The sequence below is a fragment of the Vespula pensylvanica genome, chromosome 19 (genome assembly GCF_014466175.1).
Source record: "Vespula pensylvanica isolate Volc-1 chromosome 19, ASM1446617v1, whole genome shotgun sequence".
NCBI classification, from domain to species: Eukaryota; Metazoa; Arthropoda; class Insecta; order Hymenoptera; family Vespidae; genus Vespula; species Vespula pensylvanica.
This window is the reverse complement of record NC_057703.1, coordinates 1,459,728-1,484,252: the sequence shown is the minus strand read 5'-3', so window position 1 is coordinate 1,484,252 and position 24,525 is coordinate 1,459,728. Positions and strand designations below refer to the sequence as shown.

Here is a 24,525-nt window from a genome sequence, read left to right as displayed (position 1 = left end):
AAGAAAATATAATTCGAGATAACTATACACGAAAGAAAATATATATATACATATATATGTGTGTAAATATGTGTGTGTGTGTATACACACACATTATCTTTTGAAATTCTTAAGATCGAAATTCTTTTGGACGAAATTTTTTATTCTTTCTCTTTCTCTCAACTCGATCTCACGTTACAACGAAGCTACTCAAAAAGATATTTCAAGGTTGTCGACATTGCTTTTCGTCTGGTATTCTTTCTGTCTTTCTCGCTCTCTCTTTCTGCACGAAGATGCAATTTTCTTTCGGCTATTGTCATTTCTGCACGATTTATAACACGCATGCCGTATATCATTTCTTCAATCTCGTGGTATCTTTGAAACCTTGAGTCTTTAGAAATCATACAAAAGTCAATGATCGTAGACACGAATGATATTCTTAATTCATTTTAATAAATAATTCTCAATCTCAATGAAATTCCAATCTATTTCGACAGCTTTTTTTCTTTCTTTTGATCATCGCAAAATATTTTGTAAAAGTTTTTCAAGGTGTCTTCTACTTGAAAAGTACAGACAAAAAAGACAAATTTACGATAACAGTTGATATTAGAATCATACTAAGTATTGTTTGTATGTAGTGAATACACAACACAAATAAAAGAAAAAAAAAATATCGAACAGAAAGGAATAAAAATATTCTGATTAAAAAATAATATTTCTTCATTACCAGAGCCTTTTTTCGTAATCACAGGATATTCGTATAGATTTAAAAGATACTTAATAGGGATACGATAAGATCATGTTACCGATAAGATAAAACTCGTCGTTCTCTTTGGTGTTACATATACGGTAAGATAAGGATAAAATATAGAAAAAAATAAATGAAAGATAAAAACTAAATGAAAAAAAGGAAGAACTTTAATGGGATACGGTAAAATTAAGCTCGTTAAGAAGAGAGGAGGGTAATAGAAATAAAAAAAAAAAAAAGAAAGAAAGAAAAAGAAAAAAAGAGAAGATTAAAAAGAGAAAAAAACAAAAGAAAAGAAAAAAAAAGAAAAATTGCTGAGTGAAGCGCCACTCTTGGTAATCGCATAATGAGGAAATATGGTTGAACGAAAGGATAGCAAGTAAGCATCTTTTCCAGAGCGTATACGAGCGACAAGAAAAGATAGAGAAAGAGAGAGAGAGAGAGAGAGAGAGAAATAATAAGAAACAGAAACATTAAAGTGCAGTAAGATGGGCTCGAAATGATTTCTAATTAAACGAACCGTATCATTAGGCCCGGCAAACTGTATTCGCCTGGTGAACTTCGAGCAGTAGAGGCTGTCGTGTCGGTTAGAAATAATAAATAGCCGATAAAAGCGAATGATTTAGATTGGAAATGGTAATCGTTGCCAGCTGATTTCTTTCTTTTCCTTTTTTTTTTTCTTTATTTTTTCTTTTTCATTAAACAAATGAATGATTTCTTTTTCTTTTTTCTCCTCTTTTTTTTTCTTCTTCACTTATCCTCATATTGGCAAGGTAAGTAATTTGAGCAATGACTTGGACGATTTCAAGCGACGTGATCAAGAACGTTGATACTGAAAAAGAAAGAAAGAAAAAAAAAGAACGAAAGAGAGAGAGAGAGAGAGAGAGAGAGAGAGAGAGAGAGAGAGAGAGAGAGAGAGAGACAGAAAAGGTGTAAGAAAAACGTAGAAGGCAAGGTTCGTAAGCATAGTGAAAGTTAGATCAAGATCGCGGAAAGGTGGCACCAAGATGAATGCACCGTGCACGATGACGTTCCAAGGTAGTAGTAGTGTAGCAGTAGCCACAGTTAGTTTTGTTACTCGTGTAACGTTGGTCCGAGTCGACGAGCAGGTATATAAACCGATGGGATTCTGGGATTCATTAGTGTAATTAACGAGCCCTCATTAAGCGTATTACGGAATGAACGGACGTTATTTTACCGACAGCAAACGAATAAACCGAGATCTACCGTATCGAATAACTTTCTGTAAACGGAACCAAGTGTCTATTACATTTGTCTTTTAGATACTTCATTAACCAAAAATCATTTTCTACATCTTCTTATCTATCTATCTGTCTCTTTCTTTCTCTTTCTCTTACTTTTCTTTTTTTCTCTTTTTTGTTCTTTTTCTTTAAACATTAGTTAATTAAAATATTTTAAGCATAGTTATATATGCGTAAAATAAAATATTAGGATGGAAGATGGAGAGATTGAAAATATATGTATTACGAATTCGTCCAAAATGGGAGACGAATTAATTAAGAATTTTGTCGCTTATAAGATTCTAAACTTTCGTTATCTAAGACAATCGTCTTCGTCGTTGTCATCTTGGTATAATCAGATCGTATATGTCATACCAATTAAAATTTATATTATTCTATTTCTAAATAATCGATTAATTAATTAATTAATTATATAATTAATATCTAATAATCACTCGAATAAGCTTTATAATGTTTCATCGATTGAATATTATATATCTATAATAAAAATACAAATTAATATGAGGAAATAAATTCTTTTGCATCTATGTTTGCATCTGATATCAATATTTACGATGCTCTTAAGATATAATAATTATTTTAATGAAGTTGATAGGACAAGTCACTGAAAAAAAATAGAGTAATAATAATAATAATAATAATTTGCAATAAATTCTTGTAGTTTTACAAATTTTCTAAGTACGTATATACGACTGTGGAATTATTATCAGATGAACTCAAAGTGCATTGTTATCGTGACTTCGTAACATTAACCGTAATCTCGTTACGCGTATAGAATGAATTTGAAAGTAGCTGGGTGGACGTGTGGCCAGGCACGTCGTTGTAAAATAAAACGTAATAAAGGCTTAAGGGCGAACACTATGTAGAGAGGGGTTGGCGCGTGCCAGTCGGACCCTGAAATCGGACGCGATGATAGGTTGAAACGGTAATCCGACTATATATATACATACACATATATATATGTATTGGTATATAAGAGTATAGATTTACGTGTGTATGAGTGCATGTTATCATTGTTATTTAATCAATTCAAGACTAAGAAATATTTATGATATAATTTCATTGAGAGAATGAAGTCTCGTCGACAGATTTATTGACGATATTTTTTAAGATATTTATAAGCATGGCATGCAAGTTCTGAATCTATGAGAAGTAGTATTTCTGAATTTATCGTTGGAAACACGGTCTTTTCTAATAACATGTTTGATGACGTCGAAAGTTAATGTCAAGCCTCGAGTATATTATAAAAATATTATCAAGGAATATATATATATATATATATATATATATATATATATATATATACTAAAGAGGATGCAGTAAGTTAATTAAAGAAAAACTCTGTACTCAACCTAAGGATAATATACAATTACAAGTGACGATATATTTTAACGAAACAGCAACGATTTATATCAGTTTAGATATTTAATAACTTAATTAAAGTAAACAAATCGAGTTTATCATTACTGTTAAATGTAATTAAACGGTCTCTTTTGCAATAAATTAAAAACGACGTAAAAAAAAAAAAAAAAGAACTGAACATCCATGAAAATTGAATGAAAGATTTTGAATTACTTACCAGGTGAACTCTATCGTCGTGTTACTTAGACAGGCCAACGGTCGCAGCGATTGCCAAATGTGAAAAATGCCTTGAGGCCAATGTCGGCAACGAGAGTTCACGCCCCCGGTGTCTCGGACACAATCGCTATCGAAAAAGGGGACTAAAAAAATCGGTCTTTAAAAAAGCAGTAGACCGACCGGTGTGCAGCAGCCGAACGAATGAGAGAGAGAGAGGCAGGAGGGTACTTTACAATGTGGGAGGAATTTCACGTAGGGTCCTACGATGTACGAGCTTTCGTTTCGTTCGTACGTTCGTTTCTTTTTTTCTTTTTCTTTTTCTTTCCATCCTGCCAGACTGTTAGTCGACTCTCTCTCTCTCTCTCTCTCTCTTTCTCTCTCTCTCTCTCTCTCTCTCTCTTTCTCTCTCTTTTAACCTTCTTCTTTCTCTTTACGATCGACCCTTCCTACATTGCAAGTCGAACGCGTGCTCTATTGTATTCGATGCTTCCGGTGTAACCGGATATTCATCGAATATCGCGTTGACATTAATTTATAAAATATTCTCAGTAGTGACACCCTTCACCCCCTCCCTGATATCGTCCACGCCTACGACATGGTATATCGAAAGGAAGATTTTTTTTTCTCTTCGAAAGAAACAAAGAGAAAAGATCGTTTATCTGAGATATTATCGATTTAATTTTTAAAGGACTGATTTTAAATACGATCGAAGGATGTACGTTGAACCGGACGCTACGTTTTTACTGCGCATAGTTTCTCCATCGTTTTAAAATATTGTCAGATTACTATTTTATTTTTACTGATTCTTGCTAAATTGTTTCATTTCATTTTTCTGTTCTTTTTTCTTTTCTTTTTTTTTTTTTTTTTTGAACCTGTAAAATTGTTAAAAGCCCAAGGACTCTAGAACTCCCTCCCTTCCTCACTCAACATATATTTAATTAGTTAGGAAAAGAGGAAAAAAAATGTTCAAGGACTTGAAAGAATTACTGAAGGATATAAGAAGATAAGATCTGAAGGTTACGGTTAGAATCTCATCCTGTCAGATTAGTGTAACCATCTCTAAAACAAGCCTACTCGAGCGTAGACTCAACCTATCAAGATAGAGAAAGTTTGGTCGCGCGACCACTGTCCAACTATTTCGATCTTGAGATTTTTTCTTTTTTTTTTTAGGCCCCTTTCTATTTTCAAGTTCGAACCTTTTTGAACCTTTTTAATCTCTCGCAAATCTGTTTATTTTACACGGATTTACTCGACAGGTAGTTCAAGCAAAATCGACCTTTTGCATGTTCAAGATCTCGAGAGACGAGTTTAAGGATTTGAAGGAATTCTAAATCCTTTCGAAAGGGAACCCTTTTGAACGTCAACGACAAAATCTAAGTTGCTCTTTTTTTTCAAGCTTTGCGTTTTGACCTTTTAATGAATTTCGCGAAGACTGCAAAAAAAAAGGAAGAAATAAAAGGAAAGAAAGGGTACAATATTTATACTCTTCGTATATATTAATTAGAAAAAAGAAAAAGAAAAAGAAATAAAGTAGAAATAATAAGTATCAAAGTGTTACGAAGTTAGGTTAGTACGTGCCCTTTGTGTCACGTGGCTTGCAACCCTTATAAGATAAACGATCCATTGGGCGGAGTTTCTCATACGTTTCCTTTCCTACCGTTGGTGTGTAATAAAACTACGGACCACCTGGAATGGAATTTAATCCAATATGTGTGACGTTTAAATCTATTTTATGTAATATAAATAAATGACAATATATCCAACGATAAATAATAATATAATATTATATATCCAAATGAAGTAAACAAATGGGATTAATTAATGGAGTACAATTTTTTTTCTCTATTTTTTTTTTCTTTTTTATCTTTATAGATATATCGAGGAAACTCTCTTTCTCTCTCTCTCTCTCTCTCTCTCTCTCTCTCTCTTTCTCTCGAGAATTCGTTGCTCTTCCATCGACGTAAGAGAATCCCAGGATTACGTAGAAGAGTATGACGAGGGTGAGTTAGGGCTGCTCGACAATGTCGCGCAAACGAGCGAGCCACCCCTTGTGCGAGACCGCCACGCCCTTCTTGCTGCGTGGAATCGCAAATTGGCGCCCCCAACTTGACCACCTCACGAGCCTTCGCGTAACTTTCCTCTCTCTCTTTCTCTCTCTTTCTGTGTCTCTCTCCCTCTCGTTCTCTCTTCTCTTTCTCATCCTTTCTATATTTTCTATCTCTCAAACATGATATTCTCACTAAACTTCTAATGCAATACTTAAACCATTATTTAAACAAACATTTGCGATTCGTGATTCTATCTATTGCTTTTTATTTTTCGTGATCTCAAATTTTGTATCTTTAATTATCAATAATAAAATTTTTTGTAAGCTCCCTCAATTGTAGACATTAAATATTATTATATACCATATAAATATGTTGTTTTATTACCGGCGATAAATTATTAATATTAGTAATAGTAATTATATATATCTTTAAGTATATAGAATGGAAATTATAGGTATTATTAAACCAGTATTAGTGATATATAATAAAGTATATTAGTAAATTAATATTATGTACAATAAACTAGTTATTATTAGACTGTTATTAATACATATTAAATATTTATTGTCCACAATGAACTTTCTCTTTCTTTCTTTTACTTACTTACGACACTTTTATTGAACTTCCAACGTAATATATTTTTTTTATCTACGATCTCTTCCTACGTAATACTAATTATTCTTAATACATGTATATATATATATATATATATATATATATATATATATATATGTGTGTGTGTGTGTGTACATATATACATGTAATATTTATATAGTTATATATGTATGTGTAGACTTTTGACAAAGACGTTTTGAACGAGTAACGATTATGGCGAAGAAGGTAGTGGAGAAAAGGGTAGGGAACGAACAGAGTAATAGAATTAGTTCGACCAGACGAGAAGACCTCCTCACTCGACTCGCTATAATACGAGCCAAGTTCCGTCACGAAGACCTTAATATCCGCCACTTCCTCCGCCTCCCACTCAGTTCGTTTGTTTATTCGATATCGTCAGCCGTCTTACGAGGCCGAGCTCGTTCCTCCTGACCCTTGCACGATAATAATAAAAATAAAAATAATAATAATAATAATAATAATAATAATAATTCCTCCTTCTTTTTTCTTTCTTTTTTTTCTTCTGCTTCTTCGTTTCCTTTTTTTTCCTCTTCTCCTCTCCTTCTTCTTCTTCTTTTTCTTTTTCTTCTTTTTCGTCCACCCACGCTCTATTTTTCTATCTTCTATCTACATATACATATATATATATATATGTATATATATATATATATGTATGTATATGTCTTAAATACTCTTTTATACGTAGAGGAATCTCAAGAAAAATAAGGCTAAGTTTTATTTAACGATTTGGCCTCGCCGATGGTAAAGCAAGAAATCCGATGTGGGTTAAATGCTAATTGCTTAAAGTCGAGCAACTCTGAACACACACACCCGGTGTATCTTCCAAGTTGCACGATCTACGGGCACGATAAGACCAATTACACGAAATCCATGCGTTCCTCTGTTACTCTGACTATGGCGAGGGAGGATTCGTTCCTGCGTGTGTTAACTCTTGATATAAGTGTATAGATATATAGCTATTGTCCTTTTACATTTGTTAACACGTTAATGTATTTATTGAACAATTTCGAGATAATTGAAATCTAAAATTATTCAACACATTTGTGATAACGAATATAAGATAAATGAAAAGAAAGAAAAGAAAGAAAAAAATGAGCATTCATTCTTATGTCGCAAAGTATTTTCTATCGAATCATTTGCAATTATCTTCGACCAGGAAGTTTCATAACGTTGTTGCAAAGATGGTCGTCGAAGGATCATAATAATTACAGGCTAATTGAAATCTAAAATTATTTACCAAATTTATAATAAAAAATATGAAAAAGAAAAAAAATAAATATGTCGATTTGTCCTTATATCTATTGAAAAATATTTTTATCAAATCTTTTTGAATTATCTTCGACCAGGAAGTCCCATACGTTTCAACGTTGTTGCAAGCATAGTCATCAAAGGAATATATATATATATATATATATATATATATATATATATAAAAGAGAGATAAAGAGAGAAAGAGAAAGAGTGAGTTCTCCATGCACATCCTTCGCATAATGCGATAGAACGTTGAACGAAGAAGATACTGACGAACTAGTCAGACCTGATCGTCCAGCTTTATTGAAATCTTCCGTATGCACATTGCACACCGAGTGACTAGATAGTGTGTTCGAATCGATCTAACAAAATATAATATCTACATAGAATATATTTTCATAAATATTTTTCTAAAAATTATTCTATAGAAATATGAAAATTGTGTGTATATAATAATCGTCGAGAGACCAGAAAGAAAAAAAAAGAGAAAGGAAATAGAAAGAAAAAAAAAAAAAAAAAAGAACATGGAAAAAAATGCCTAAAAACTCTGACTTGAAATAGAAAAGAAAAAGAAAGAAGAAGAGAAAGAGAAAAAGAAAAGAAAAAAATAAAACCATCGTAATAAAAAATCATGGCAACACCCCATAAGTTCCTATTGGAAGGCATCGAAGTAAAGAAATAATAAACATGCACTCGACACATAATCTTTTTCGAGGGTTTATAATATCGTTGAATACCAAGGGTGCCTTTCACCCGAAGGGCACATAGGCGGGGATCTATCGACCATTGTATCCATTATATGGTGTGCTTTTTTTTCTTTCTTTTTTCTTTCTTTTTTCTTTTCTCTTTCTTTCTTTCTTTTCACCTATTTCCCTTAGGACCACTCGACGTCTTGTAAGACTTTATACCACTACACCGTCGGAAAAGTTTCTAATTTTTTTTCCCCCATTCGAATTACATTATTTCTAACGTGTATATAACTTTACGTTTTGACGAGAGCGTTTAATCCTTGAACAAAATTTTTATTGCAGAACATCGAGTATATATAAATTATCTTTTTCTTTTTCCTTTTTTTCTTTTTGGATATCAGGCAGGTGAAGTCGTTCATATCGAATGATTAAAATATTATATCCTTACCCGTATCCTATGGAAATAGGTTTCTTGTTTTTATCTTGATATATTTTTTAAAACATTAATTAGAGTATAGCGAGTATAAATATCTCCTTTTTCTCTCTTTCTCTCTCACTCTATTTCTCTATTTGTCTGTCTTGTTAAAGAAACGTCACTTCCTCGACACCGGGTAGAAGAAGCTTGGACTATCCGTGGGATAGCTTTGAGCGAGATAGAAGTACAGTTATCCATAAAAGTGGAGCATGCGTACGGTGGCACTAGAACGGCAGGTGGTATCCGCTACTGACGGTGAACAAAGAAAGAAAAAGAAGAAAGAAAAAAGGAAAAGAAATAGAAAAAAAGGAAGAAAAGAGAGAAAAAAGAAAAAAAAAGAAAAAGGTACGTCTTGAGGCTGCCATCAGGACGACGCGAGCGAGTTCTTCTCTCAAGACGATTCGACATACTTCATTACGATCATCCTTCGCTTTAAACTTTCTTTTTTCTCTTTTTCTAAATAAAAACACCTATCCGATCAAAAATTAAAAATTATTATAAATCGTCACAGACGATCTCGTTAAATGGTTTTTCCAAAATAATTCATAAGCATAATACTACAAATTCCACACCTACCTGTTGGCGTCCTTTAAAATAGTAATAAAGGTTCTCGATAGAAATATTAGAAAAATCACGGAGTTCTTTAAATTTGAATTAATTAGTTATTATTCATATTTTATACAATAGTAATCATAATTAAGCTATTTTAATTTTCGTAGTATGTATATTCGTACAAGGGTAGTCGGTAAAATTGATAAATTGGGATCTGCCGTGTTCATAATCTATATATATATATATATATTTATATATATATAGATTATATATACGTATATACGTATATATATATACATATATATATATGTATATACGATTCTCTCTCTCTCTTTCTCTCTCAATACATACATACATACATACATACATACATACATACATACATACATATATATATATATATATATATATATATATATATATATATATATAACGAATTCCGATTTTTCTTTCCCTTTCTCTCTTCTCTCTTTCTTTCATTCACATTCTCTCTCTCTCTATCTCTCTCTATCTCTCACACTCTTATCACAATATCGTATTTTACACAGATTTCACTTAGAGCTTACGTGCTAGGGGGCCTCGGTGCAATATTTACAGGCGCGTTCGAGGATCGATCTTTCTCAAGGAGGGTAAGCAGCCTATCCCTCCTCCATATAACCACCCCTCCTCCTCGCTGCCACCCTCAACGTGTTCCGATCGATCTTCATGGCTTTGCACCGAGACTAGTAACGCTAGTAAATTCTACGGACTCTTTTTACGGTGTTTGCGCTTTTCCACCTTTTCTTGTTCTTCTCTCTTTCTCTCTCTCTCTCTCTCTCCCTCTCTCTCTATCTATCTATCTATTTATCTATCTCTCTCTCTATTTCTCTCTCTCTCTTTCTCTATCTGTCTGTCTATCTGTACATCTATCTCTCTCTCTCTCTCTCTCCCTCTCTATCTGTCTCCACTCTCCCATATTAACTTCGTACTTCTTTTTTGCTTTTCTTCCTTTTCTTCTTCTTCTTTTTCTTCTTTTTCTCCTCCTTCTATTTCTTCTATTTCTTCTCCGTCTCTTTTTCTGTTACATGCATACTTCGGAAACACCGTTAGAATATTCCGCGAGGAAGGCGTGACAACACTCGGTTTAACTGGCGTGTTACGCGTTCACATCCGCGGACAATGGGAAAAGAAATAATTTTCCTTTACGCCAAGGAGAGACACGGCCGACGGAGTATCTTCTATTCGCCTAGTGATTACGGAAATAATCTTCTTGAGATTTGAGAAAGGAGGTAGGAAAGATTTTTCTTCTTTTTTTTTTTCTTTTTTCTTTTTCTTCTCTCCTCTGCTTTTTCTTTTTTTTTGCATTTTTTCTTTTTTTTCTTTTTCTTTTTTCTTTCGTTCTCACAAACACAGAACGTAGTGAAAATTATATAAGGAATTAAGGAATTAATCCTTTTTATTGCACACCAAATCGAGAACCTAAGAAATATATGTGTACGTGTACGTATGTATGTATGTATGCGTGTACGTGTATGTATGCATCTATTTTGTTCGAGAATCGAATAATTTGTTGTTGCTTTTTCTTTTTACGGCTCCTTTTGCGGTTAGAATCTAACGGTACTTAATATTGGTGGTGTTGTTATCTTTTTTCTTTTTTTTTTCTATATAAGAGAGAAAGAGAGAAAGAGAGAGAGAGCGAAGAGAGAAGAGAGAGAACGAGAGATAGAGAGAGAGAGAGAGAGAGAGAGAGAGAGAGAGAGAGAGAGAAAGAGAAAGAAAGAGCAAAACGATCGAATATTTTATCTCAACATTTTTTTCGGATTTGTACTTGTCTTCTCTGTCCGCCATTCAAAATCCTGCTTTTGGTATTTGAAAATTCTCTTTTATTAATCGATTCAAATTCATTCGATAATAAATAAGTACGAACGAAATATTATCCAACGAATTTGACGATCTAACGTCATTCGAAAACTACGACATTGTTAAAAGAATTTGTTACGACGTACGACGATTCGGTGTATTCGATATAGAAGTGCGTTTGAAGAAAAGTTGAGTAAATGGAAAGACGGAGAAAGAAAGAGAGAAAAAAAGACAGAAAGAAAAAGAGACAGAGACAAAGAAAGAGAGAGAGAGAGAGAGAAAGAGAGAGAGAGAGAGAAAGAGGAGATCCTCTTTATTTAGAAAGAGTGCTGCTTGCTTTTTCTCATGAGACGATCATCATTGTAGCAACCCAGACCACTGTATTTGGGTCAAAGCGGTGGGGCACGCCGGACCTCCCAGTTTCCCGTGCTCGCAAGCCGCAACCGCCTTTTTTGCGGTTTCGTGTCGCCTCTCTCATTGTCAGAGAAGCAGGTATTATGAGCACATTCTCTGTCTCTTTCTCTCTCCCTCCCTCCCTCTCTTTCTCTCCGTTTTACTCTCTTACTCGCTCACTCAAGATGCAAGATGGCTAAAAGGGTGACCCAAAATGGAGGACACGAGAAAGATCGAACATAATCAATTGCGTTAAATCGAATTATTGAAAAGTTCTTGTTTCTATTCCTCTCCTCTCTTCTTCCTTTTTTCTTTTTCATCTCCTTCTTCTTCTTCTTCTTCTTCTTCTTCTTCTTCTTCTCTTTCTTCTGCTTTAAATCGTTCGCGATTATAATTGACGAATGAAAAAGTACTTTTTATAGATTTTGATAAACGCGCGTTAAAAGTGTAGCTTCGATATAACGTTTTCTAGTTGGAGATATTGAATGTTCGGAGAGGTTGGAGAACTGAAAGAGTTAGAGAAAGAGTAAGTGAGTGTCAGAGAAAAAGAGAGAGAGAGAGAGAGAGAAAAATAATGATTTTTTCATTCCCCTTTCGTCCCACTGATCCAAACCACTCAACGAGTTCAACGACGAAGACGTCGAGGGCACCTTTTGCTTCTCTCCTTTTCGGAGGAGATCTTTCTCTCCCCCACCGAACTCTCAGCACCCTACCCCACCCTACCCCCTCGTCTCTTCCTCCTTCTCCTTCTCTTTCTCCTTCTCCTTCTCCTCTCCCTCCTTCAACTCGAAGAAGAGAGTTGCTTCATCCGAAAAGGAGGGACCACGGTGATTACACCGAGCCACCGTGATTGCCGAGATCGTTGGGCTCACGAAAATGTCATTAGGATTTCATTATTTTCAAGCGCCTTGAGGAACGACCGCTCAACGAGTTTATGCAATGTTTTCTCTCTTTTTTCTTTCATCGTTTGTTTCTCTCTCTTTCTCTCTCTCTATCTTTCTTTATCTCTTTCTCTCTCTCTCTCTCTCTCTCTCTATCTCTCTCTTCTTCTCCCTCTTTCTCTTTTTCTTTCTCAGAGAGACTGAGCAAAGTAGGTCGAGCAGTAGTTGGGCAACTGTCACAGGGGATCTACCGTCGTACGATTGGCATTTACAAAAGGGAGAAAGAAACAGAAGAAAGAGAAGAATAAAAAGATGACGAAGATGATGACGAAGGGATAAAAGAGAAAGAAAATAATACAATAAGAAAAGTAACGAGATAGAAAATCATTTTTTTTCTATCCGATCGAAGAAAAAGTTTTGCAAGACGATCGAGATTATTTCTGATCGAGATGAATTGCTAGAGAAAAGAGAAAATGAAGGATAGATAGAACGATAGAGAGAGAGAGAGAGAGAGAGAGAGAGAGAGAGAGAGAGAGAGAAAGAGAGAGAGAAAGAGAGAGAGAGAGAAAGAGAAAGAGAAAGAGAGAGAGAGAGAAAAGGAAAAGGAGAGAACTCTCCATCTTGGTCTTCAACAAAAAAGGAGCTCCAGCTCTTCCGTCCGACCGAAGGATAATTATTATAATCGCCGAGAGCGTAGTGGCAGCTCGCTCTCGTAGTTCCCTTTCGGTGATAGTAATACGCATTTGCCGACGCCTAATGGTATTATTATAATAATTACCAGCGGTCGGTCGGGGGTGAGCGGGCGAGCGGGCGAGCGAGCGGGTGGGTAGGGGGTGAAGTGGGGGCGGGCGGTTACTGGAATTAGACGCTTAATTAAGTTCGGGGTCTCGAAAGTGCGAACTCGCGAAACCCTTCGTCGCGTCTCTGCGACATTCACTCTCTCGACACCGATGATCGCCGATTATTATTTACATATGTTATATTTCATTTTCCTATATAAGAAAGAGAGATCGAGTGTGATATACGCGTCATGATGATGCATTTGCATAAGGAATTTTTTCTTTTCTTCTTTCTTTTTTGCCTTCTTTCGTTTCTTTTTGTTTTTTTACCTTTTTAATTTCTTTTTTTTTATCTATTTTTTCTTTTCATTGTTCTCACTCTTCGACGCGCAATTTAAAGGGACCGAGGAACATCGCGTTGGATCGCCAAAGAAATCTTCTTGCTGTTTTATCTTCACTGTCGTACGTAACTCTGCACACACCATATAAAACGATCGTTCGTTCGTTCGTTCGTTCGTTCGTTCGTTCGTTCGTTCGATTGATTGATTGATTGATCGATCGATCGATCGATCGATCGATCGATCGATCGCAATGTCCTTGAGTAATTTTTTGCCAAGGTCGGATGATGCGTCGAAAAGGAACTGATATAATAGTCACATGTCGATCTTTTATTCTCTTTTCCTTTGTTTTTTCTCTTTTCTTTTTTTCATTTTGTTGCTATTCTCACTCGATAACGCACTACGTAAATTCACAGGAAAAAATCACGCGTGACGACTATACCGTTCATAACACTTTTTTCTCCTTTTCCCCCTCTCTCTCTCTCTCTCTCTCGCTCTCGCTCTCGCTCTGTGATCTTTTTATCCTTTTGTAAATTTATTTGTTCGGCCTTCTCCCCCCCTCTACCCCGTTACGATACCATTAAACGTCAGAAAATTTTCTCACCTAAATCTACACGAACCACCTTACATCTTCTTTTTTTTATTTTATTTTATTTTATTTTATTTTATTTTTTTTTACACAATCCGCGAATCAATCGATCCACAACAATGTCGATTTCACAACTGTCCCAAGTCAATTATTATTTTTTCTAAACCCCAACAATAATTAAATCCTTATAGTGTGGTCTTTCTTTTCCCACATAATTTTCTTCTTTTTCTTTTCTTTCCTTTCACATCTCTTCTTCTTTCTAAACGAGAAAAACGATTACGAAACGTTCATCTACGTATAGATTTTTTTCCTGTTATCTTCGATGTGGGAAGAAGGGGTACACACTAACGCGCGCACGCATACACACGTCACACTATTATATTTCTTACTCTCTCTTTCTCGCCCTCCCTCTCTCTCTCTCTCGCTCTCTTTCTCCTTTGAAAAACGACTCAAAAAGGATATTTAACGTTTAACGCGATTTCCCTTCGTGATAGGCGCCACGAAGTATCTGGTACGTCCTCTATACCATGGCGGACAACTTCCTCCTCCTCGACTCGATTCGGGGGACGTCTTCGTTAAACCGCCGGCCACACCCTGTAACATATCACAGAGAAAAGTAGTTAATCACCGTACCCCGTACCTTCTCTCAACGTTGATTCGTTAATAAGGAGCTCTATCAACGCTGACAAAAAAATAATTCTCAGCCTCGTAGCCCTTTGGTAATTATCTTTTGACTTTTCATTAACTCGTAACAACATTCATCGAAAGAAAATAAAGAAAAGTTATTCTCAGTATTTGTTTGCTCTTTTTTTTTATTCTTTTTTCGATTTTGTTTTTTTTTTTTCTTTTTCTTTCTCATGATATACCTAAAAATTATATATATATATATATATATATGCATACACATACACACACACACACACATATATATACATAATCCATAAAACGAGAAGATATATCTATTACTAGATTACCAATTCTGTAATCTGTAGAATTTTAATGAAAAGTAAATATAATACCATTTCGGTCGTCCTAGATTTTGTAGACATAGATGTCTACGAAACTCTCCACTCTTTCCACCTCTCAAAGTGCGAAGGGTTCTCGTAGAATGCTGGGATTCGTATAACGCATTGATTAGTCAAGTTGGAAGTTAATGGAATATAATTAGAGGAAGACAAAAATAGAGACAGAGACAGAGACAGAAACAGACAGAGGGTGAGAGAGAGAGAGAGAGAGAGAGAGAGAGAGAGAGAGTGAGAAAGAAAGAGAAATGAAAAAAATAAAATGATGAAAGTAAAACTCACGTTAGTAGTCCAGGATTAGGATCAGCCTGATACCAAGAATATTGCGGCATGTAACCCGCGTGATGCGGAGGTGGGGGTGGTGGAGGTGGATGATGTCCAGGCGTGTGTGGATGATGGTGAGTATGTGGTGGGGCATGGGGATGCGGATGGTGCTTCATCTCGCCCGGCCAGGCGGGCGCGGGAGGGCTCTCGTTATGCTGAGGCGACATCTCACTTCCGGGACTCGAACTTCCGGGGGTGTGACCTCCACCACCACCTCCCATACCTCCAAGGTATCCTGTCGTCGGACTACCCGAGACAGAACTTCCACCTCCTGTTAACATAACCGACCAGTCTTCGTTAACTCGTTAAGATCTATTCTAATTCTCATTATCTTCCTATTCGCATAATATTATAGATTAGATTCGAGATCGTATAATTCATCGTCTAAACAAAGATTAATTTCTATTTAATCATTCGTACGTGACATCGTCTCGATCGATTGAAAATAGTAATCAACGCTGGAACTATCGTAATAAGAGATAAAAGTAAATAAATAAAAGCAACATAGACGTAATAATAAAAAAATAAATTGAATTTATAGTTCGAGCGTTAATAATTTCTTTACGCGATGATCGATGATAGTTATTACCTCCTTGCATTAGACTCCCTGGTTGACCAGGTTGAGGAGAAGGTCCACCAGGTAGGGCAGTACCACCGGCGAGCAAACTACCGTGTTGTCCACCACCACCGCCCCCACCTTGTTGCGCTGCTTTCATCATCTTCTTATATTTACTTCTCCTGTTTTGGAACCATATTTTGACCTGAAACAACAAAATTATCGTCATTTTATTACAAGTTCGGTAAAGTCATTTCGATAATTTATAGGAAGCGAGTGACGATATTTGGGTGATTCAATTATTATACGAAGAAGACGAAGACGAAGAAGAATACGAAGAAGAAGAAAAGAAAGGATAAGAAGAACGTTCGTTTCGTAATCATTCGTGTCGTTCCTTTTGCCTCTCTTTCTGCCTACACATAGAACGTAGTCCTGGAACGGATACCAATGCGCATGTGCCCGACGACTGGGATTGCACATGCGGTATTTTTTGTCTCCTCGAACTGCACACATGCGCCGTATGCACGTGACGTTCTTCGTGCTCTTACGTAAGCTTCGCATCGTACCGAGCCGAGCTACGTATCTACGTACATAAGTACGTATTTACGTATGTATATATGTACGAATGTATATACGTATGTATGCACGTATGCACATATGTATGAGTGTCCTCACTTCGAGGAACGCGAGAAGAGGAATATTCTTATTTTATAGGATAAGCCGGATCAATCTTAAAGTACATTCTTATGATTTTACTTTGAATTTCGAATCCGTCAACGCGAACGGAGCAAACTTCTAAGCTATTCCTAGTACATTCGTCTTTTCAACCAATTACCGATTATGTGAGTTACGATAAATCGTGGAAATTTCCTTATTGCATTCCCCTTAGATCCAAACTTATTTTTATATTGAATTTTATTGATACTTATTGCAACAGGTGTCCCCGTAACACGTGTTCCTTACACCTAAATTATCTTTACATTTTATTAATTCTTCTTTCAAGTATAATCGGTAAATATTTTGATATCCATTAGGTAACGATCAATCTTGAAGATTGTTATTTAAACGAATGAATTAAAAAAAAAAAAAAAAAAAAAAGACGGTAAGTATCTATCTGAAATTTGTAATAACAAATTACAAAGATAAAATATCGCTTTTTCAGGAGATAACAAATCGATTTTCTTGTCTCTGTTAGAAAACGAGATGAGACATGATTTTTCTTTTCTTCAAATTATTATAGAAAATGAATTATATAAATATCGAAATAATCCGAAATATAATAGCCGAAAGCGAATCGTCGAAACGAAAAAGGCTTAATCAGCCGGGAGGGGTTCAATCAAAAAGAATAGCACAGGTTACTTTAATTAACAAAGTCGGGTGCGGCCGTAGGCGCGACGACTACAACCGACTACAACGACAATGACGTTGAGGAGAGATGCAACGTTGTTGAGGAGAAAGGGGGAGTGAAAAAGGGTTATAGTAGGAGAAAGGATGGAAGGAAGGAAGGAAGGAAAGGGTGCTCGGAGAGGGCAGAAATTCTCGAAGAAGGAGCGCGAGGCGTCGTCACGTCAAAACGAGTTCATTAAAACCGCAGTGCGGGCTCGCCTTGAGCGCAGAAGAAACGCACCGCTCGTGCGGCATTGTTTCACGTTTTATATGGCGAACCACCGAGGCAAAACCTCGCCTATACTACGTGCATTACGTACATTTACACACAAATGTGTTACTGTGTACGTGCCCTAGGAACGCGAACACGTACTGGTAAATACGATTTCTGTATATATAAAAGAAAGAGAGAAAGAGAAAAAGAGAGAGAGAGAAAAAGAGAGAGAGAGAGAGAGAGAGAGAGAGAGAGAGAGAATAAAATGAAAAAAAAGAGAGATTTTTAAACATAAAAAAATCTTTCCGACTATGATATATTAGATATTAAATTAGTCAATTGAGTGTTAATAACGGGAGAGATCTTTTTGAAAAAAAAAGAAAAGTAAAATTTTCTTTACAAATTGGATTTATATCGTTTGAAATAATTTAATCGTGCGCCCTGGTCTAATTCATATTGATCTTAAATCTTTCATATTTTATTTGCTTCGTAGATATTTTAAATCTCGTATGGAGCTCTCGTTGGACGTAGGTATCTTTCTAAAAGTATCCCGAAAACTATAGGAACAAGAAAGACACGGGTTAAAAGAGAGAATACAACAAATCTCTACCTTTTATCGGGAGTGCCGGCATGCCTGGCAAATAAATCTCTTTCTAATTGCTCGTTGAAAAAGTTGACTGTGCTTTGCACCGACAAAGGTTCCGAGCTGCTAGAACCCTTTCCTCGACGTGCTTTATTTCGTTACGCGTGTCGAGACGAAAAAGAGAAAGATAGAGAGAGAAAGAGAGAGAAAGAGAGAAAGTCCATCGAAGTAAGACACGAAAGTGTGTTGGAAAAGGATAGCAAAAGAAGCTGTCGTTTTAGCAGCTTTGTTTATTGATATTTACAACCAACCAGTTTGTTGTACCAAGATACAACGCAAAACTTCAAACTACAATAAAAAAGGACCTTCGTCCTTTCTGCTAAACTCTTTTATTTTTACTTCACCATTTTTTTTTCTTCCTCTCCTCTAAAATCTCTCATTTTCTTTAGACTATATATATATATATATATTTCTTTTTTTGTCTTATGAAGGATATTAACAACTGCATAATTTTTAAGAAGAATTGCAATAGAACAAATAATCCCATTATAAATGTTAATCGTCAATCGATAATAAATATCTAAACGAATTAATAATTCGAATACTTCGAGTACGTATATTTAATTATGAAATTCTCGTAAATATATTTAGTGACGAAAAAAAAAAAAGAAAAAGAAAAAGAAATGATCTAACCCAACATTTAATGGATTATTATTATTTTTTTTAGAAACTGGAAAAAAAATCTAGGATTTGAAAGAGCCTGTTTGTTTCTATCTAACTTTTTTTTTCTCCTTTTCTTCTTCCTTTATTTTTTTCTTTTGCTTTTCTTCCTCTAATTAATGCAAAAATATACTCTTTAGGAGTAAGCGAACGCACAATTTAATAGCTCTCGTTAATACACCCCTATACACTTCGTTACGATACTTTACTGTGCGAAGCTCTTTTTTATTACGCGTTAAGGCAACACCAGTAGCGTATCTGTCTCGTAAATCCAGCATTATATTTTGACGCCTGCCACGATCGTTCTCAAACGATAATAAAATACGGAAGGCTCGTTGCGTATGCGATATCTCGATTTACACGTAACGCCAAAGTGATTCGATGTATTTCTTCCTCTTTCTCTTTTTCTTCATTTCTAATCTAAATGCATATCATACTTTTATATCGAATCGTATAGAAACGAAAGAAAATTTTATTCCTCTTACAAAAGAATAAAAAGAATCCGACCTAAGTAACCTCCTCTCAAAAAAAAAAAAAAAGGAAACATAAATAAAGCAAAATTACTAAACATTTTTTATTACTGTATTATTTAGACATACGTAACACGATTAGTCATTCTATTTCATTCATTCCAATCGAAATACATACTACATACTTTTCGATCGGATCGGACTGAAGTCAAAGAGATAGAAAAAAAGTAAAAAAAGAAAAAGGTATTTTGCAAAGTGTCGAATCTAATTGACAACAAATATAAAACGATTACTATCTCTATAAATCTTCTTTCTTTTTATCGTTTTGAAGTTACGAATAATTTCGATAATATATAAAGTATTGTAGAATGAATAAATCGCTACTTAAGCACGTTGATTATTAGAATATGGAGAAGGGTTTTGGAGAAGGGTTTTGAATTCCAGAAGAAAGGAAATGCGAATGGCGAAGAATCTAAAGGGTTCAAAAAAGTTTTGAACGGCTTTACCGAAATGCATGCAAATGCGCGTGACGAAATACATACATAAACAGGGGATGAAGAAAGAAAGAAAGAAAGAAAGAAAGAAAGGAAGGAAGGAAGGAAGGAAGGAAGGAAGGAAGAAGAAGAAAGAAGAAAGAAGAAGGGAAATAAAAAAGGAGAGCAAACGTGAGCAACAAGAGAGAGAAAGAGAGAAAGAGAAAGAGCTGCCTAAACGCCGACGGCTACTAAAAGTAAAGTAGAAAGAAAGAGTAAGGAAAGAAGTAAGGAAGAACGATGCCAAGCTGTCGTTCTTTCTATCTCTCTCTTACTCGTTCAAGATCTGATATCTCTCATCTCTCTCTCTCTCTCTCTTTCTCTCTCATTTTTTTTCATCTCAAAACACGAAGAGAGGAAAAAATTCGAGTTGGACAGGCGGTGGTCGTGAAGAAGAAGAAGAAGAAGAAGAAGAAGAAGAAGAAGAAGAAGAAGAAGAAGAGAAGAAAAAAAGAGGAAAGCAAAGGAAAGAAAAATGAAAAGAAACAGGAGATAGGAAAGATGGCTTCCGTCGTAGCTGCAGGCAAATAACTTTGCTTAGGTTGCTGTCGATATCTCTGATGCATACTCAATGAGTATGTGTCCTAAGGATGCGAGAGATTAATCCAAAAAAAAAAAAAAGAAAAAAGAGAAAGAAAGAAGAGGAAAAAAAGAAGAAGAAGAAGAAGAAGAAAGAAAAGTAAAGAAAAAAGGACGAGTTGACTGCAGGATGAGAGAGAAAGAGAGAGAGAGAGAGTGAATTTTCTAGATCGAAAGAAAAAAATTAAGAAAACTCGACGAAGGAAGAAGGAGTGATTATACTCATCTAAATATTGATGAGGAGATGATCTAGGTATAATAATCTCTTCGGTTGATACAAAATTAGAGTTGTCGAAGAATAATCGACATATTTTAGGAAACTTCGTTATCGAAAATTTAACTTAACTAACGGAGATTATTGACGAATTGTCGACGTGCGATTACGCACGATATGCGTTAGTAAATTATTACGGAGCGAGCGTATAAGTGGCATAATTAGTAACTTCAGAGAGGTATGGTCCTTGACTCGCGATAACGTGTATATATACATTGATAAAACGTTGCCTTAGTTTTAACTTTAGTTTTGGCTAAACGTGCGCTTCTCTCTCTCTCTCTCTCTTTCTCTCTTCTCTCTCTCTCTCTCTCCTCTCTCTCTCTCTCTCTCTCTCTCTCTCTCTTTCTCTTTCAACCTAATTACCACCAGGCGTGAGCGATAAAACTTTTATGGCGGCCGTCGCTAAGCATGAAAGTAACGAATTCTAGTTATAGTACTTTCGATTTCACTTACTCGACGGATCTCTTCTTTTTTCAACATCTTTCTTTCTTTCTTTCTTTCTTTCTTTCTTTCTTTCTTTTTTTATTTATTTCTTCTTCTTTTCCTTTTTCTTTTTTTTCACCTTTTCTCTTCTCCCTTCTCTCTTTAAAAAATTTTTGACGGATCGAAATGGAATATAGTTTCATTTAAAAAAAAAAAAAAGAAAACCTCTTACCTATATCTATAGAAATATTTCTAATTTAAAGAGGACTTAACAATTAAGAACCAACTTAACGACAGCGATAACGAATGAGTTATAGCATGAGTTAGATAAAAGTTTGCGATACATAGTTAACGATAGTAATTTGTTCGTCGTCTTTAGCAATTCGATTTTGTTTTTACAAAAAAGAAAGAAAGAAAGAGAGAAAACAGAAGGAAATTTGTTGAAATTTAAGACGTCGTGAAAAGTAAGAAAAATTTAATACCTCCACACTCTCTGTTATAATTTCTCAATTCTATATCATACAAAGAATGATCGGATACGAACAATGAATTAAATCATGGTGTTGAATGAACGAATGCATATTATTGTTTATTACAGTGATCGATTTATTTTGAACGAGTGCTAAGCTTCAGCCGAAATTGAAGGTTACATTCGACCACCGAGTGTATCGTTCGTTGGATCGAGTTATTCCCATAGTGGATGGGGGTGGTTCAATCCCCTAGCTAGCGAGGCTACCGAGGCTACCGAGGCTACCCCGACTTTTGAATGATCCAATCTGTCCGCACAATAAATAATCACGCGTATCGGTGCGACACTGTCCACCTGCGGGCAGACGTCCCATGGAAAGCCTTAACAAACTAATTCGCCATTGGTTCCCATCGTCCTGCGAACGATTCCCTTCGATTTTACATTTTTACCCGCGTGATCGTTGCACATTCGCGATTATATTTTATTTCTCTTTCTTTTTCTTTCTTCGAACAAACATGAAACAATGAAACAAAAATCCTCTCTTTTTTTTCCCTCTTATATTCATATCCATATTAAATCATATCTCTAAAGAATATAAAAAGATAGGAATAAAAATGAATCTAGAAAGAATACATGCTTGTAATTTTATGGGAAATCTTTTACCTTCTTTTTTCTCCTTTTTTCTTTCTCACCCGAGGATCGTTTTGTCACAATCAACAATATCTTGGATATAATTAATCGTATATTTATCGCATTATCATTTGAAAAAAGATCACGAGAAAAATGTTACTAATTGGCATGGCACGTTCTCCGACATAATTATTGTAGTAGCAGAGTGAAAATCGCGTAGAGATCTTCTCGATCATCGATTAACGGTATAATTCATCATTCTCTTTGTTAAGATAGAAATATACAAGAATATCAATCTTCCTTCTGTCTTCGAGATTCTTTGAGTTTCTTTAAACACTTACAACGATCGTAAGTGTGAAATTCGAGGTCGTGGATTAGAGACGGATGGATAAATGCAAAAAAAAAAAGAAAAAGAAAGAAAGAAAGAAAGAATAAAGAAAAAAAAAATAGGAAAAAATTCTTACGACGAGGAGGAACGTCATTCCAGTTCGATGATCTATAGATCGTACAATAGCTATGGAATACGTTATGCAAAATCGAAAGTCGAGTGGAATGGCACGGCTGGAACGAACGTTCGGAAACGAAAGAAGGCCACGTTCGTTCATTCCTTCCTTCGTTCGTTCGTTTGTTCGTTCTTTGAATGCCGAGTCTATCGACCGACTAGAATTTATCTGCGTCTAGGAGACTCCACTTCGTCTAACGTAAGAATCAAGAATTATTCATCGGGAATGTTAAATCGAGAGACGTTAACTCGAGAAATAAAACGTCAAATACTCATGTCTCTATAATACCAATCCTTATTTGCCTCTTAAATAAATAACGTATACTAAACTTAATAAAAACAAAAATTTCAAATATTTATAAAATTCTTACGAATACCTTACGAATATTTATAAAGTTCGTATAAGTATTCTTTTAATCTACTTCAAGCGGATCGTCGAAAAAAGAAAAAGAAAAATAATTTTATAATTTTATTTACTTCGAGATTGAATTCTATTCCTTCGTAACATCATGCAAAGTAAAACGCTTAAATCTTCTTCTTATTATTATGCATAATATGATATAGATTTATCGATAGAAATTTAACTGTCGCTTTATTATATCCAAATTTTTTTCCCTTATAAATGAATCAAATATCACGTTAAACGTAATATAATATAATTATAATAATCTCCATGGACGTATAACCGTAATCAAGAAAGTTACAAAAAAGTATAGAATTCAATTGTACATTTATCGTTAACCCTTTCGCGATAAAAAAAAAGAAAAGAGAAAAAGAAAAAAAAAAAAGGTAGACGATAATTCATAAATTAATTTCACGGATAAAACGAATGAAAATACTATGGAAACATTACGACGGCGAACGATAGATTAGAGTGGATAAAAGCGTGTAAAATTCGGTGGTCGCGCGTGTCACATTTTTTAACGACATAAGTGGGTAGCTATCTATAATTTGGGGGAGGGTTGAGGTACCACCAGAGAAAGAGAGAAAGAGAGAGAGAGAGAGAGAAAGAAAAAGTGGAGGTGGAGATGGAGAAGGTGGAGGTGGAGGTAGAGGTAGAGGTAGAGGTAGAGGTAGAGGTAGAGGTAGAGGAGAAGGTGGAGGAGGAGGAGGGCATAATAATAGCCGCATAAATGCGTCACTAGGGCCCCGTTCGAATCGTTCGTTCGTTCGTCGTTCGTTCGTCGTTCGTTCGTTCGTTCGTTCGTTCGTTCGCATAATGCTATAATGCTTCTTCTCTCTCTCTCTCTCTCTCTCTCTCTCTCTCTCTCTCTCTCTTTTATTTTTTTTCTCATTTTGTTCACTCGCTCACTCCCACAATGCAACGACGAAGCACGAAGCCTCCCCCTCGACAACACGGCCCCCTCGTTGCCTGCCGCTGCTTCGGCGGTTCCCACTTCCTGCCTGGCATCGGTGATGCGCAGTGCCACCTCGACAACAACGAAAATTCCCCAGCGGTGCAGCGGACCTCTTCGCATTGTTATTTATTACTGCCTACCTTTTCCCACTAAATGCTTTACCTTCCTTTCATATATACATTAATTTATTATATATATATATATATAAATATATGAGGGTGGCACATATATATGTAATATCGTCATTTCTCTTTTAATAAAATATTTTGAGATCGTCATTTCGAGATCGTACCATATTGATATTTACTATAGCAGGATATTTTGTACGATTGTTTGATTTTTTATTACTATAGGCTATTAATAAATTTGGAATTTATTATAGATCGATATTATAAGAATATAAATAGATTGCTACAACCAACAACTTTTGTATAAGTTCTACTTTAAT

At 35.3% G+C, this 24,525-nt stretch overlaps 1 protein-coding gene across 5 annotated transcripts in view; it reads right to left on the bottom strand.

The window, feature by feature from the left end:
• Positions 1–13,975: 13,975 nt before the first annotated feature.
• The window catches only part of LOC122635659 (homeotic protein distal-less), a 72,921-nt gene continuing 62,371 nt past the window's right edge, over positions 13,976–24,525 (bottom strand). For 3 of the 5 annotated variants that reach the window (XM_043826112.1, XM_043826114.1, XM_043826113.1), the window contains exons 3-5: positions 15,970–16,141; positions 15,339–15,672; positions 13,976–14,628 (exon numbers count right to left, since the gene is read on the bottom strand). In XM_043826112.1, the coding sequence (XP_043682047.1) occupies positions 14,610–14,628; positions 15,339–15,672; positions 15,970–16,141 (525 nt within the window). In that variant the 3' untranslated portion in view covers positions 13,976–14,609. The remainder of the gene's footprint in view (positions 14,629–15,338; positions 15,673–15,969; positions 16,142–24,525) is intronic. The other 2 variants (XM_043826115.1, XM_043826117.1) reach the window with 1 other exon arrangement.